The 14,503-nt window shown below is 40.5% G+C and overlaps 1 protein-coding gene across 1 annotated transcript in view; it reads right to left on the bottom strand.

Annotated features, from left to right (window-relative positions):
* The window catches only part of MED16 (mediator complex subunit 16), a 292,898-nt gene that overhangs the window by 206,219 nt on the left and 72,176 nt on the right, over window positions 1-14,503 (bottom strand). Inside the window, exon 9 of the mRNA XM_070084299.1 lies at window positions 467-634. Within this exon, the coding sequence (XP_069940400.1) occupies window positions 467-634 (168 nt within the window). The remainder of the gene's footprint in view (window positions 1-466; window positions 635-14,503) is intronic.

Below are 14,503 nucleotides of genomic sequence, written 5' to 3' on the forward strand. Positions count from 1 at the left end.
GGAGTAAAGGAGAAGGCTCTGTGTGTGAGGGGCTTGGATTTCCAGCAAGCATGCATGAGTATTTGATAAAAGCGAATAGAGACAAATGGTTTTTAGGGCTTGACGTGCTGTTGGAGTGTGAGCAGGGTAACATCTATGAAGGGATTCAGGGAAACCGGCAGGCCAGACTTGAGTCCTGGAGATGGGAAGTACAGTGTCTGCACTCTGAAGGAGGGGTGTTAATGTTGCAGTTTTATAACTATAATGTAAGCACGCCTGTGGCAAGACAGTGATGGGGTGAATGGTGATGAAATTTTTTCATTTTCGGGCCACCCTGCCTTGGTGGGAAGCAGCCTATGTTTTAATAAAAAATAAATGTTGTTGTTATTATTACCAAAGCAACAATGGATTGTATGTAATGTCTATGCCATTCTAGAAAGATGGCTGAGCAATTCATCGTGTGTTAACAAGAAGAAAAATGCTCGACCTGTTGCATGTTATCTCTGTTGATTGAATAAATGAAGGCATCAGCAGTGGCAGCAGTGATGATAAATGGAAGCTGAGCACCTGGTGGACCTGGTAAGAGATGACGAGGGGCAGTTCCCAGAACTACCACATGGCTGTTTGAAACCCATTCTCCAACACAAGCCCATTCCTGAAAAAAATATAACCAAAAGTTATTGAGATTTTTTTTTACCTCAATCACTATCTCCCACCAAGGCATGGTGACCCAAATAAAATGAACATATTCACTATCATTCATTCAATTACTGTCTTGCCAGAAGTATGCTGACATCACAGCTCAGATTACCCTCTGACTTCAACATCCCCTCCTCTTGCTTCCATTAAAACCACTTGCTTCCATTAACTTGTATCTAACAGGCTCACTCAAGCTTGCTGAATGCTCAAGCTCATAAAATTCAAAGCCTCATTTACCCTCTCCCTCTAACTACTGCTGGTATAACCCATAGATGTTCTACTTTCCACCCTCATCAGCCCTCTGAAGTATACTTTGCTAACCCCATTTGCACACTGTAAACCCTCTATGTAATATTCACACCATACATTGACTCAAACATGACAGCTCCAGTGTTTTCCAAGAAATAGCCCTAGATAGTTCATTACTCTTCTTTTTAAATTTAGTAATTATAAGAGAAGGGGCTACTGGCTCCTTGCTCCTTGCATTTTAGTCACCTTTTACAGTGGAAGGATTCCCCACTAATTTAGGACAACCCAATACAGTCAAACAATGTGACTTTTTTCTAAGTTTTGATAAGTATTATGCCTTGAAGCAATTGTAACATCATAGGTATTTCTTGTGCAAAATATTATAAGACTAAAACAGTAAAATAATAAAAAAAATGATTTGGTTTAATTTATACTGTATATTCTACGTGGAATAATCTCAGGCTATGCATTTCCTCGTGTTTGAACTACTAAAGCACCTTGAAATACATCTAACATCATAAGAAAGTAATGTACATAGCCTTAAATATTAAAAATAATCCAATTATAATTTGGTATTAATAAACTGTAAAATGTAAATTCTATTTTTTTAACAGAGCGGCCATCTCCCACCAAAGCAAGGTGATCCAAACAAGAAGAAACAGTTTTTCTTCTTTTTACATTTATTAAGTTATATAGGAGAAAGGGTTATTAGTATCTTGTTCCTGGCATTTTAGACACCTCTTATGACATGCAGAGCTTATAGAGAAAGGAATCTTCTCCATTTCCGTATGGAGAAAAATATAAATATCACTAGCACATTTAAGTCACTGTTACCAATGAGTGGTAATTTTTTTGTCGACTTTAACACATCCTAAAGCCTTAAGTTTTTATCAGATTTCATTCATTTTAGTCATATTTAATTCATGAAAAATATACTGCTTCAATCTGTAAGAAGAAATTTTCTTTTTTCAAAATCTTGCCACATACATACATACACATATTCTTTCTTTTTAACATGTTGGCCATTTCCCACCAAGGCAGGGTGACCCAAAAAGAAAGAAAATACTTTCATCATTCAACACTTTCACCATCACTCATACATAATCACTGCCAATATCCTAAACTCCTCCTTTAACCCTTTCAGGGTCCACAGGCCAAATCTCAAAGCATGCACCAGGGTCCAAAAATTTTTGAATAATAAAAAAAAAAATTCTTACAGAATTAAAGACAGTAATTTTTTGTAGGTAATAAAACAAAAAAAATTTCGATCAGTAGTTACCGAGACATAGAAGCGTGAAGTTGACCCTCAATGACCTGGTGGCGGCAACATCCGTGACTTCCGTAAAGTTTCATTATTTTATTTTAGGTTTTTATTACTTTTTTCTTTTCATTTATAATATTTATTTTTTCCAGTAACTTTCGTGGCCTGTGAGACCAATATAATGTATAACTGTACACTCACTGTAATCAACACAATAACTGCACTAATTTGTTTATCATTACAGGTCTCCTTCAACATTCGCGAGGGTTAGGGGATCAAGAGCCTCGTGAATGTTGAAAAATCGCGAATGTTTGGTGCCCCAATATATTGTAGGGAAATACAGTGGTCCCTCAATAATCGTCCGGCCTGAAATTCGTCCATTTCGGAAATCGTCGCGTTATTTCGTCTAAACATTGGCTCGCAAATGGTCTGTTAACTCGCTAATCGTCCTTCGTCGTGGATGCGTACTCACGGCTCTGAGTCGCCTCTGCCTCCCTTCCCAGCCAGTGTGCCATTGTTTACCAGTGAGCGACGGTCCCCTCACGTGTTCATACGAAATATTTCATAATATTCCATTCATTTTAGTGCTTGAAAATGCTAAATAAGCTACCATGGCTCCAAAGAAAGCTCCTAATGCCAAGCCTTTGGTAAAGAAGGTGAGAAATACGATTGAATTTAAGAAAAACATCATTGAACAATATTAAAGTGGCATATGTGTGGCCGAACTGGCCAGGATGTATAACAAACCCCATACAACCATATCTTCCATCGTGGCAAAGAAAAAGGAAATCAAGAAAGCTGTTGTTGCTTGGAAAAAATTGTGGCCAGATTGTGTCCACAAGAGGGATTTTGAAGGGTTTGTGGCTGACCCTGATGAGCCTATGTCAGTTGTGAAATCTATTGTGGCATTGGGGAGTTCCATGGGGCTGGATGTGAGTTTGGAGGATGTGGAAGAGTTGGTGGAGGACCACAACAAAGAGCTAACCACTGAGGAGCTACAAGAGCTTCAGCAGGAACAGCAAAAGATTGCAGCTCAGAATCTTGCTGCAGAGGAGGAGGAAGAGAGATGGAAGAAGGTGCCTTCTTCAGAAATTAAGAAGAGAAGTAACCCCAGAAAAGCACTTGGTACCTGATGTGTTGATGGAAGGGGATTCCCCTTCCAAACAGTAAATAATCCAATCTCTCTCCTTCTCCAGTCTTCCATACACTAAGAAGAATCACCAGTAAAGGTAAGTGTTATTCTGTTAACCCTTTGACTGTCGCGGTCGTATATATACGTCATGGGAGATACCGTGTTTGACGTATCTATACGCATAAATTCTAGCAGCTTCAAATCAAGCGGGAGAGGGCTGGTAGGCCTACACGAGAGAGAATGGGTCTCAGTGGTCGGTGTGCACCCTGTGAAAAAAATCTGGGACTCAGCGGTGCATTGTGGGAACGCCATCTTAGTAGTCCATTTTCACCATGCCTCGCGGTAAGAAGTTCCTCACTCCTCGGCGGATTGGAGGTCTTTTGTTCCCAAGTGATAGCTCAAACAGTGATGACAGTGTCAGTGAAAGTGAATTCCCTGGTTCTGAAGCGGGTGTGACCGAGAAAATTACCCAGGATAATATAATTAGTGATGAAAACTCAGATGACCCACAACCTTCCACCTCTGGTGCTGGGCCGGCTCGTTCATGTTCACCTGTACCAGGACGAAAGAGGAAACTATTTGCCCGTGTACAAGACTCAGATGTGAGCAGTGCAAGTGATAGTGATAGTGATTTCAAGGTTATTGAAAGCAGTTCTAGCTGTGACAGTGAGGGTGAATATTCCCCAGTGAAGCGGCAGTATATACGACGTCGCATGTGGTCTGGTAGTGTGCCATATGCTCTTCCAAGAGGAAGGAGTACATCTCGGAGCACATCCCGTGGCCCTACACCACGTCCTGATAGTGAAGATGACGATATTGTTACGATGGGTATAAATGATGTGAGTGAGGCAGCAGGCGGTGGTGGTGATAGTGATGGTGGCATGAGTCATGTGACACCAGCAGCGGGCCACGCTACTACCCGCGCTGCTGACTCTGCACAACTACAACCAGCCTCACCCGACCCCACACTACCACAACCACATTACAATATCCAGAATGCACCAGCTGACCGCATCTGGGATTGGCAGCAAGATGACGAGTTTGTTCCCAATCCCCATGACTTTGATGGAGGACAAAGTGGAATACGGCCATCATGTACACTTGGGAACAATCCCACTGAACTGGAATGCTTTCAGTTGTTCTTCGATGAACCCCTGATGGACATTATTGTCAGGGAAAGCAATACATACTATGAGTACACCATGGCAAACACTATTCTGTCACCAAGATCACGCCTACACCAGTGGAAGGACACAACTGTGGCAGAGATGTATCTGTTCTTTGCCACAATAATGCTTATGCCACATGTGTATAAGCATAGTGTCAACACATACTGGGCAACAGACCGCCTGATTTCAACCCCTGCTTTCAGTGACATTATACCAGTGAATAGATTTGTGTTACTGTTACGTATGTTACACTTTTCAGACAAAACCAGGCCTGACAGAAGCGACAGGTTATATAAGATCAGACGTGTGTTTATGTACCTGAAACAAAAGTGCTGTATGTATTTTTATCCCTTCAGGAAGCTTGTTATTGACAAGTCTTTGATTTTGTTCAAAGGAAGACTCTCATTCAAGCAGTATATACCAAGCAAGAGGAAACGCTTTGGTATAAAGTTATTTGTTCTGTGTGATTGCAAAACTAGTCTGGTTTTGGATATAATTGTGTACACTGGCGGTAAAACAATGGAAGATACCAGGAAGTTACTGGGTATCTCTGGTGATGTGGTTAGAACAATAATGGAGCCATATCTTGGTAAGGGGCATATTTTATATACTGACAACTGGTACACAAGCCCTATACTCAGTGATTTCTTGCGAGTGAACATGACAGATGTGTGTGGCACAGTGCGTAGAAATCGTAAACATATGCCTAGGTTCGATGCTGGCAGTCGTAGAGGTGAAGTGCAGGTGTTTGCTGCCAATGACATCATGGCATTTCGGTGGCATGACAAACGTGATGTCACACTGCTGACATCAGTTCACCGACACGAAATGGTAGACACTGGCAAGCAGAATAGAGAGACCAATGAACCCATTGTAAAACCTGCAGCTGTGATGGATTACAACCTCAATATGCACTTAGTGGACAAATGTGACATGCAGATTGGGTTTGCTGATTGTGTTCGCAAGAGTTATAAGTGGTACATAAAACTGTTTTTCCATCTTCTTGACATTTCCATGCTGAATGCTTATAATATGTATAAGTTGAAGACCAAGAAGAAACCCAAATATGGTGAATTTTGTTTGTCAGTCATCAGACAAATGATATTCAAGTACCAAGAAACAACACCTGCAATAGACTAGCGTCCACGAAATTATCAACACATGTCCTCTCGTCTGAGGCCTGGTGATCACTACTCCATACCACTGCCTGCTACTACTGCCAAGAAAAATGCTCAGAAGAGGTGTTTTGTCTGTGGACATACCACAAAACGCCCACAAAAATGCAGAGACACTCGTTTTATGTGTGAGGAGTATAAGACACCATTGTGCTTATACCCATGTTTCAAAGAATTCCACAAGCTGCAGCACTTCTAGAAAAGTGTCCAGTGATTGTACATATGTATATATATTATAAAACAATCGTAATAAACATTTGTTTACATTGTTTGTTTGTGTAAACAAGTTTTAGCAAGATTATAATGATACGAGTGTTTTTGCTATAATTGTGTTACATTCAACGAGTGTATATTTGAATATTGCACAATAATTTGGTCTCACAGGCCACAAAAGTTATGTGAAAAATAAAATAGTGAAAAAAACAAGAAACCATCGAATACAAGTAAATCAAAGTTTATCGGGTGAGCGGCAGTCTCCGCTGTTGCCGCTCGCAGATCAATTTCAGCAAACTTCAGGACTCTATATCTCGGTAAGTACTGATGGGAAAATTTTTTTTGGGGGACTAAAACAATCAGAAAAATAATCTTAACATTTTCATAAGAAAAATAATTTTTTTTTTTTCGAATATTTTGTGACACCAGGAGACACTTCAGGATTGGGCCCTTCGACAGTCAAAGGGTTAATGTTTCATTCCAGGTGCCATAGTATTGTTTATATACTACATCTATATTTCATGTAAAAAAAATTTTTTGTTTTAATACTTCTGGGTGTCAGGAACAGATTAATTGTATTTACATTATTTCTTATGGGGAAAATTTATTCGAAAATCGTCTATTTCGATAATAGTCCCACTTCCAGGAACGGATTAAGGACGATAATCGAGGGACCACTGTATAATACAATACTGCTTCCTTAATTTGTTGAACCATGAACAATCATAAAATACATGATTATAATCAAAAAGAAGCGCTAAGCCACAAGGACTATACAGCATAAAATACATGAAAATGTTGTAAAATATTGTACTAAATACATACATGTTATGGTTTAATAACATGTATGTTATTAAATACCACTGCCTTCACCAGTGCCTCAACCACTGTGGCGCACTGCTCATATTTTGGTACAATTTCTTTCTTCAATTCTATTGTGTTTCTCAATTTCTTTACCAAAGGGCTGGCACTAGCAAGTTTCTTTGGGCCCATGGTTAATTATGTAGCAGTCGCACTCAATCTACAAGCACCAAATACAATGAATTACTGTGAAATGTTTGGAAGAGCATGGAGACTAATGCTCACTCCAGCATAAACAAAGCCACACTGACTGACGATGCCTCAACAACTTCCTCCACCACTGCTTCAACCCTCTTATTTTTGTACAATTTCCTTCTTCAATTCTATCTTATTATTATTATTACTATGACAGAATTGAAGAAGGAAATAGTACAAAAATACGAGGGTTGAAGCAGTGGTGGAAGAATAGGTTGAGGCATCGTCAGTCAGTGTAGCTTTCTTTATGCTGGAGTGAGCATTAGTCTCCACATTCTTCCAAACATTTCACAATAATTCATTGTGTTTGGTGCTTGTTGATTGAGTGCGACTGGAGTGGTAGAGGCATTGGTAGAGGCAGTGGATGAGGCAGTGGTTGAGGCAATGGTAGAGACAATGGTTGAGGCAGTGGTTGAGGCAGTGGTAGAGGCAGTGGTTGAGGCAGTGGTTGAGGCAGTGGTTGAGGCAGTGGTTGAGGCAGTGGTTGAGGCAGTGGTTGAGGCAGTGGTAGAGACAGTGGTAGAGGCAGTGGTAGAGGCAGTGATAGAGGCAGTGGTTGAGGCAGTGGTAGAGGCAGTGGTAGAGGCAGTGGTAGAGGCAGTGGTAGAGGTAGCGGTTGAGGCAGCGGTTGAGGCAGTGGTTGAGGCAGCTGTTGAGGCAGCTGTTGAGGCAGTGGTTGAGGGAGTGGTTTTTAATAACATGTTATAATAATAACAATAATAATGATAATAATAATAATAATAATAATAATAATAATAATAATAATAATAAAAATAATAATCCAATAATGACCCAAAAATGAAAGAAACACTTTCACCATCATTCACACATAATCACTGTCTTTGCAGGGGGGCTCAGATAAGACAGTTCAGATGTCACCCCAAACAGCCAATATCCCAAACTCCTCCTTTAAAATGCAGGCATTGTGCTTCCCACCTCCAGGATCTTAACCATAAAAAATTACACGGTTATACTTTATAGGCTCTGCATCAGTACCTTGCTCACTGCAATACCTTAAAAAAAAAAAGATGCCCAACACATACCATATTTACTGCAAATAAAATTGCTAATGCTGTTATAGATGAAACTGATTTGTGTTCTTAAACTCTTCAGGGTCCAAGGCCAAAATCTGAAGTGATGCTCCAGTGTCCAAGAAATTTTGAAAAAAAAAAAAAAAAAAAAAATTCTTACAGAATTAAAGAGTATATTTTTGTAAAGGTAATAAGACAAAAAAAAAATTTCTGATCAGTACTTACTGAGATACAGTGCCGAGAAGTTGACCCAAAATGACGTGGTGGCGGCAACATCGACGATTTCCACATACACACATTACTTTATTTACCGTTTTTTGTAGTTTTTTCTTTTCTTTTCTAACTTTTTTTCTTTTCCTACTAACATTTGGGGTCTGAGAGACCAATACTGTATATAATGTACATGTATATATATAAACTCACTGTATTGAACACAATAACCGCACTAAAGTTATTATCATATTATTGTTTACCACTGTTGTTTATTACAATAAACATGCACAAATCTTGTATAATACTAATGTTCTATCATATATTTACATATTTACAATCACTGGACATGGTTTCAGAATTGCTGGAGCTTGTGGAACTCCTTGAAACAAGGCACCATGCACAGAGATACCTTACATTCCTCACATATAAACCGAGTGTCTTTGCGTCTTTGTTGCCATCGTTTTGTTTGTGCACAGACGATGCATCTCTTCTGAGCAAATTTCTTTTGAGTTGAAGGAAGCTGTATTATGAAATGATCACCTTCCCTCCTCAAACGCTTGGGTATATCCTGAGGAGTTCGAGGACCTTGTTGTATAGCAGGTGTTCTTACCTGGTACTTCATTATGAGTTGTTTGACAACAGACAAACAAAATTCACCATACGGTGGTCTGTTGCCAGTCTTCATTTGGTACATATTATATGCATTGAGCATTAAAATGTCCATGAGATGGAAGAAAAATTTCATGTATCACTTGTAACTTTTACGAACACAATCAACAAAGCCAATCTGCATGTCACATTTGTCAACCAAGCACATGTCTTGTGTATAATCAATCACTGTCACTGGTTTTTGAATATGTTCATTAGTCACTCGATCAACTTTGCCACTGTCTTGCATTTCATTACGGTGAATGGTTGTCAACAATGTGACATCTCGTTTGTCATGCCACCGTAATGCCATGATGTCATTGGCAGTAAACACCTGCACGTCATCACCACGAGCACCTGCGTTGAGCCTGGGCATGTGTTTACGATTAGAACGCACTGTGCCACACACATCTGTCTTGTTCACTCGCAAGAAATCACTGAGTAATGGGCTTGTGTACCAGTTATCGGTATACAGGTCTCCCTCAACATTCGCGAGGGTTAGGGGATCAAGGGCCTCGCGAATGTTGAAAAACTGTGAATGTTTGGTGCCCCAATATATTGTAGGGAAATATATTACAATACTGCTTCCTTAACTTGTTGAACCATGAATAATCATAAAATACATGAAAACGTCGTAAATTGTACTAAATATATACAGTGGTCCCCCGCTTTTCGTAGTTCCCGGCAATCGTACAATTCGCCAATCATAGAGGTATTTTCATATAAACATGGACTCGCTTTTCATAGGTTGACTCGCGAGTCGTAGTTCGTCCGGGACACATACCCATGGTGTGAGCCAGGGCAGCAGCCAGTCTGGCATTGTTTACCAGTGAGCGAAGGTCCCCTCACGTGCTCCAGCGAAATATTTCATAATATTCCATTTATTTTAGTGCTTGCAAGTACTAAATAAGCTACCATGGCTCCAAAGAAAGCTCCTAGTGCCAAGCCTGTGGTAAAGAAGGTGAGAAATACGAATGAATTTAAGAAAACCATCATTGAACAATATGAAAGTGGTACAAGTGTGGCCGAACTGTCCAGGATGTATAAGAAACCCTACACAACCTTATGTTCCATAGTGGCCAAGAAAAATGAAATAAAGGATGCTGTTGTTGCAAAGGGAGTAACTATGCTGACAAAAATGAGATCACCAGTACTGGAAGAGGTTGAGAAGTTATTATTGGTGTGGATAAATGAGAAACAATTAGCAGGAGATACTCTTATGACTTCGTTTATTTGTGAAAAGGCTAGGCAGTTGCATGAAGATTTGGTAAAGAAACTGCCTGCAAATAGTGGTGAAGTGAGTGAATTTAAGGCCAGCAAAGGCTGGTTTGAGAGATTTAAGAACCATACTGGCATACACAGTGTGGTAAGGCATGGTGAGGCTGCCAGTTCGGACCACAAGGCGGCTGAAAAATATATGCATGAATTCCAGGAGTACATAGAGGCTGAAGGACTGAAACCTGAACAAGTGTTCAATTGTGACGAAACAGGCCTCTTTTGGAAGAAAATGCCAAAGAGGACCTTCATTACACATATGGAAAAGGCAATGCCAGGACACAGGCCTATGAAAGACAGGCTGATGCTAATGTTCTGTGCTAATGCTAGTGGGGATTTCAAAGTGAAGCCATTATTAGTGTACCATTCTGAAAATCCCAGAGTGTTCAGGAAAAACAATGTTATGAAGAGTAAATTGTGTGTGTTTTGGAAATCTAATAGTAAGGCATGGGTCACGAGGGAAATTTTCGTCGAGTGGTTCAATGAAGTGTTTGGCCCTAGTGTGAAGGAGTATCTCCTGGAAAAGAAATTGGATCTCAAGTGCCTGCTAGTAATGGACAATGCACCTGCTCATCCTCCAAACTTGGATGACCTAATTTTCGAGGAGTTTGGGTTCATCACAGTAAAGTTCTTGTCCCCGAATACCACTCCTCTCCTCCAGCCCATGGACCAGCAGGTTATTGCAAACTTTAAAAAACTCTAAAAAAAAATCAATGTTTCACAGGTGCTTGACTGTGACCACAGACACTCACTTGACCCTAAGGGAATTTTGGAGAGAACACTTCAGCATCCTCCACTGCATAACCCTTATAGGTATGGCTTGGGAGGGAGTGACTACCAGGACTTTGAACTCTGCCTGGAGAAAATTGTGGCCAGATTGTGTCGACAAGAGGGATTTTGAAGAATTTGGGACTGACCCTAATGAGCCTATGTCTGTTGTAAAATCAATTGTGGCACTGGGGAGTTCGATGGGGTTGGATGTGAGTTTGGAGGATGTGGAAGAATTGGTGGAAGACCACAATGAAGAGCTCACCACTGAGGAGCTGCAAGAGCTTCAGCAGGAAGAGCAACACATCGCAGTTCAGAATCTTGCTGCAGAGGAGGAGGAAGAGAGATGGAAGAAGGTGCCTTCTTCAGAAATTGAAGAGATTTTTACTATGTGGGGTAAGATGGAAAGCTTTATGGAGAAACATCACCCTAACAAGGTTGTTGCAAGCCAGGTTGGCAACATGTACAGTGACAAAGTCTTGGGCCATTTTAGGGAAGTGTTAAAGAGATGCCAGAAACAGAGCTCTCTCCACAGTTATTTTGCGAGACAGGACTCCAGTGACTCTCAAGGTGTTCCTAGTGGCATTAAGAAACAGAGAAGAGAAGCAACCCCAGAAAAGCAAATGGTACCTGAGGTGTTGATGGAAGGGGATTCCCCTTCCAAACTATAAACAATCCACTCTCTCTCCTCCTCCAGTCTCCCATACACTAAGAAGAATCTCCAATAAAGGTAAGTGTTATGCTGTTAATGTTTCATTCATCATTTCCCATTGTATTGTTTATGTACTACATGCATATTTCATGTTAAAATTTTTTTTGTTTTAATACTTCTGGGTGTCAGGAACGGATTAATTGTATTTACATTATTTCTTATGAGGAAAATTGATTCGTAAATCGTAAATTTCGTTTATAGTAACGGCTCCAGGAACGGATTAATTACGAACAATGAGGGACCACTGTACATGTTATGCTTTAATAACGTATGTTATTTAATAACATGTATGTTATTAAATACCACAGACTCCACCACTGCGAGTCCCTACTACCCTCCCTCCGACCCCCGCAACTGGCAGCCAGCCCTCCCACCACTCAGTGTGGCGAGTGTTTTGTTTGTTCATTATTTGCTATTAAACTACAGAATAAATAATGTAAACCCATTCATGACTGCATATTGGAATGGCTATTAGGAAAGGTATTAGACGGTGACATCATGTGTTTACTCTTGAACACAGCAAAGAATTGAACATTTCTGCTATTGCCAATAATAACAATAGTAATAATAATAATAATAATAATAATAATAATAATAATAACAATAATAATAATAATAAATACAATATAATTGAAGAAGGAAATTGTACAAAAATACGAGGGAGTGGTTGACACATCGTCAGTGTAACTTTGTTTATGCTGGCGTGAACATTAGTCTCCCTGCTCTTCCAAACATTTCACAATAATTCAGCGGTTGAGGCAGTGGTATTTAATAACATATACAGTGAACCCCCGCATAGCGACCTTAATCCGTGCAAGAGGGCTGATTGTTATGCGAAATGTTCGGTATGCAAATGAATTTTCCCCATAAGAAATAATGGAAATCAAATTAATCCGTGCAAGACACCCAAAAATATGAAAAAAATTTTTTTACCACATGAAATATACATTTTCCTACACACAAAGAGAAGGATACATGCACAATAGTAGAGTAGTACATGCACAATATATATTGTGCATGTACTACTCTACTAAATGAAGAATAAATGACACTTACCTTTATTGAAGATGCAGCAATGACTGATGAGACACTGTGTCCTGGGAGTGCCTTTTCCTCCTGAGTACTGTAGGTCCTGTTTGGCATTTTCTTCCAGAACAGGCCTTATCACACTGTGTATGCCACTACGATTCTTAAATCTCTCAAACCAACCTTTGCTGGCTTTAAATTCACCAATATGAGCACTAGTTCCAGGCATTTTTCCCTGTTCACCTGGGTGTTAGTCGACTGGTGTGGGTTGCATCCTGGGAGACAAGATTAAGGACCCCAATGGAAATAAGTTAGACAGTCTTCGATGACACTGACTTTTTTGGGTTATCCTGGGTGGCAAATCCTCTGGGGTTAATTGTTTCTTGGTATTCTCAATAAGCCACACCAACAACGGTGCTACAGCAGCAGCAGCAGCTGACGGTGGTACAGCAGCAACAGATGATGCTACAGCAGCAACAGACGATGCTACAGCAGCAGCAGACGATGCTACAGCAGCAACAGATGATGCTACAGCAGCAGCAGATGATGCTACAGCAGCAGAAGACGATGCTACAGCAGCAGCAGACGATGCTACAGCAGCAGCAGATGATGCTACAGCAGCAGCAGACGATGCTACAGCAGCAGCAGACGATGCTACAGCAGCAGCAGACAATGCTACAGCAGCAGCAGCAGCTGACGGTGGTACAACAGCAGCAGCAGCTGACAGTGCAGCAGCAGCTGACAGTGCAGCAGCAGCTGACGGTGGTACAGCAGCAGCTGTACCACCAATAGTAGCGATGGTTGATTGGGGTTTATTATACAACCTGGCCAGCTCGGAGACACGCACTCCACTTTCATACTTATCAATGATCTTTTTCTTCATCTCTATAGTAATTCTCACCCTTATTGCTGTAGGGTTGGCACTAGAAGCTTTCTTGGGGCCCATGGTCACTTATTTTCCAGAAAAAATCACCAAAAACACTGTAATAATACGAAATGTTCCGATTGTATGCTTGGATGTTACCGCGGAGGCTGGCTGGTAAACAATGCCACCGGCGGAACTTGTGAGCGTGGCTCAGGCCGCACATTGGACGCGTCTCGGACGAAGGGCAGTGAGCGGGTTTTTGGGCGGTATGCGAGGCAAAATTTTTGCGAAAAAAGCGAGCGGTATGCGGATTGTACGGTATGCGATGCGTGTGGTATGCGGGGGTCCACTGTATGTTATAAATAATAATAGTACATGTTATTATTAATAACATGTATTATTATTAACATGTATGTATTTAATAACATATATGTTATAAATAATAATAGTACATATTATTAATATGGTAGTGGGTAGTAGGTTGGTAGACAGCAACCGCCCAGGGAGGTACTACCGTCCTGCCAAGTGAGTGTAAAACGAAAGCCTGTAATTGTTTTACATGATGGTAGGATTGCTGGTGTCCTTTTTTCTGTCTCATGAACATGCAAGATTTCAGGTACGTCTTGCTACTTCTACTTACACTTAGGTCACACTACACATACATGTACAAGCATATATATACACATCCCTCTGGGTTTTCTTCTACTGTATTTTCTTTCTAGTTCTTATTCTTGTTTATTTCCCCTTATCTCCATGGGGAAGTGGAACAGAATTCTTCCTCCGTAAGCCATGCGTGTTGTAAGAGGCGACTAAAATGCCGGGAGCAAGGGGCTAGTAACCTCTTTTCCTGTATATATTACTAAATGTAAAAGGAGAAACTTTCGTTTTCCTTTTGGGCCACCCCGCCTCGGTGGGATACAGCCGGTGTGTTGAAAGAAAGAAAGAAAGATATGTTATAAATAATAATAGTACATATTATTAATATGGTAGTGGGTAGTAGGTTGGTAGACAGCAACCACCCAGGGAGGTACT

The sequence above is a fragment of the Cherax quadricarinatus genome, chromosome 12 (assembly GCF_038502225.1).
Source record: "Cherax quadricarinatus isolate ZL_2023a chromosome 12, ASM3850222v1, whole genome shotgun sequence".
NCBI lineage: Eukaryota > Metazoa > Arthropoda > Malacostraca > Decapoda > Parastacidae > Cherax > Cherax quadricarinatus.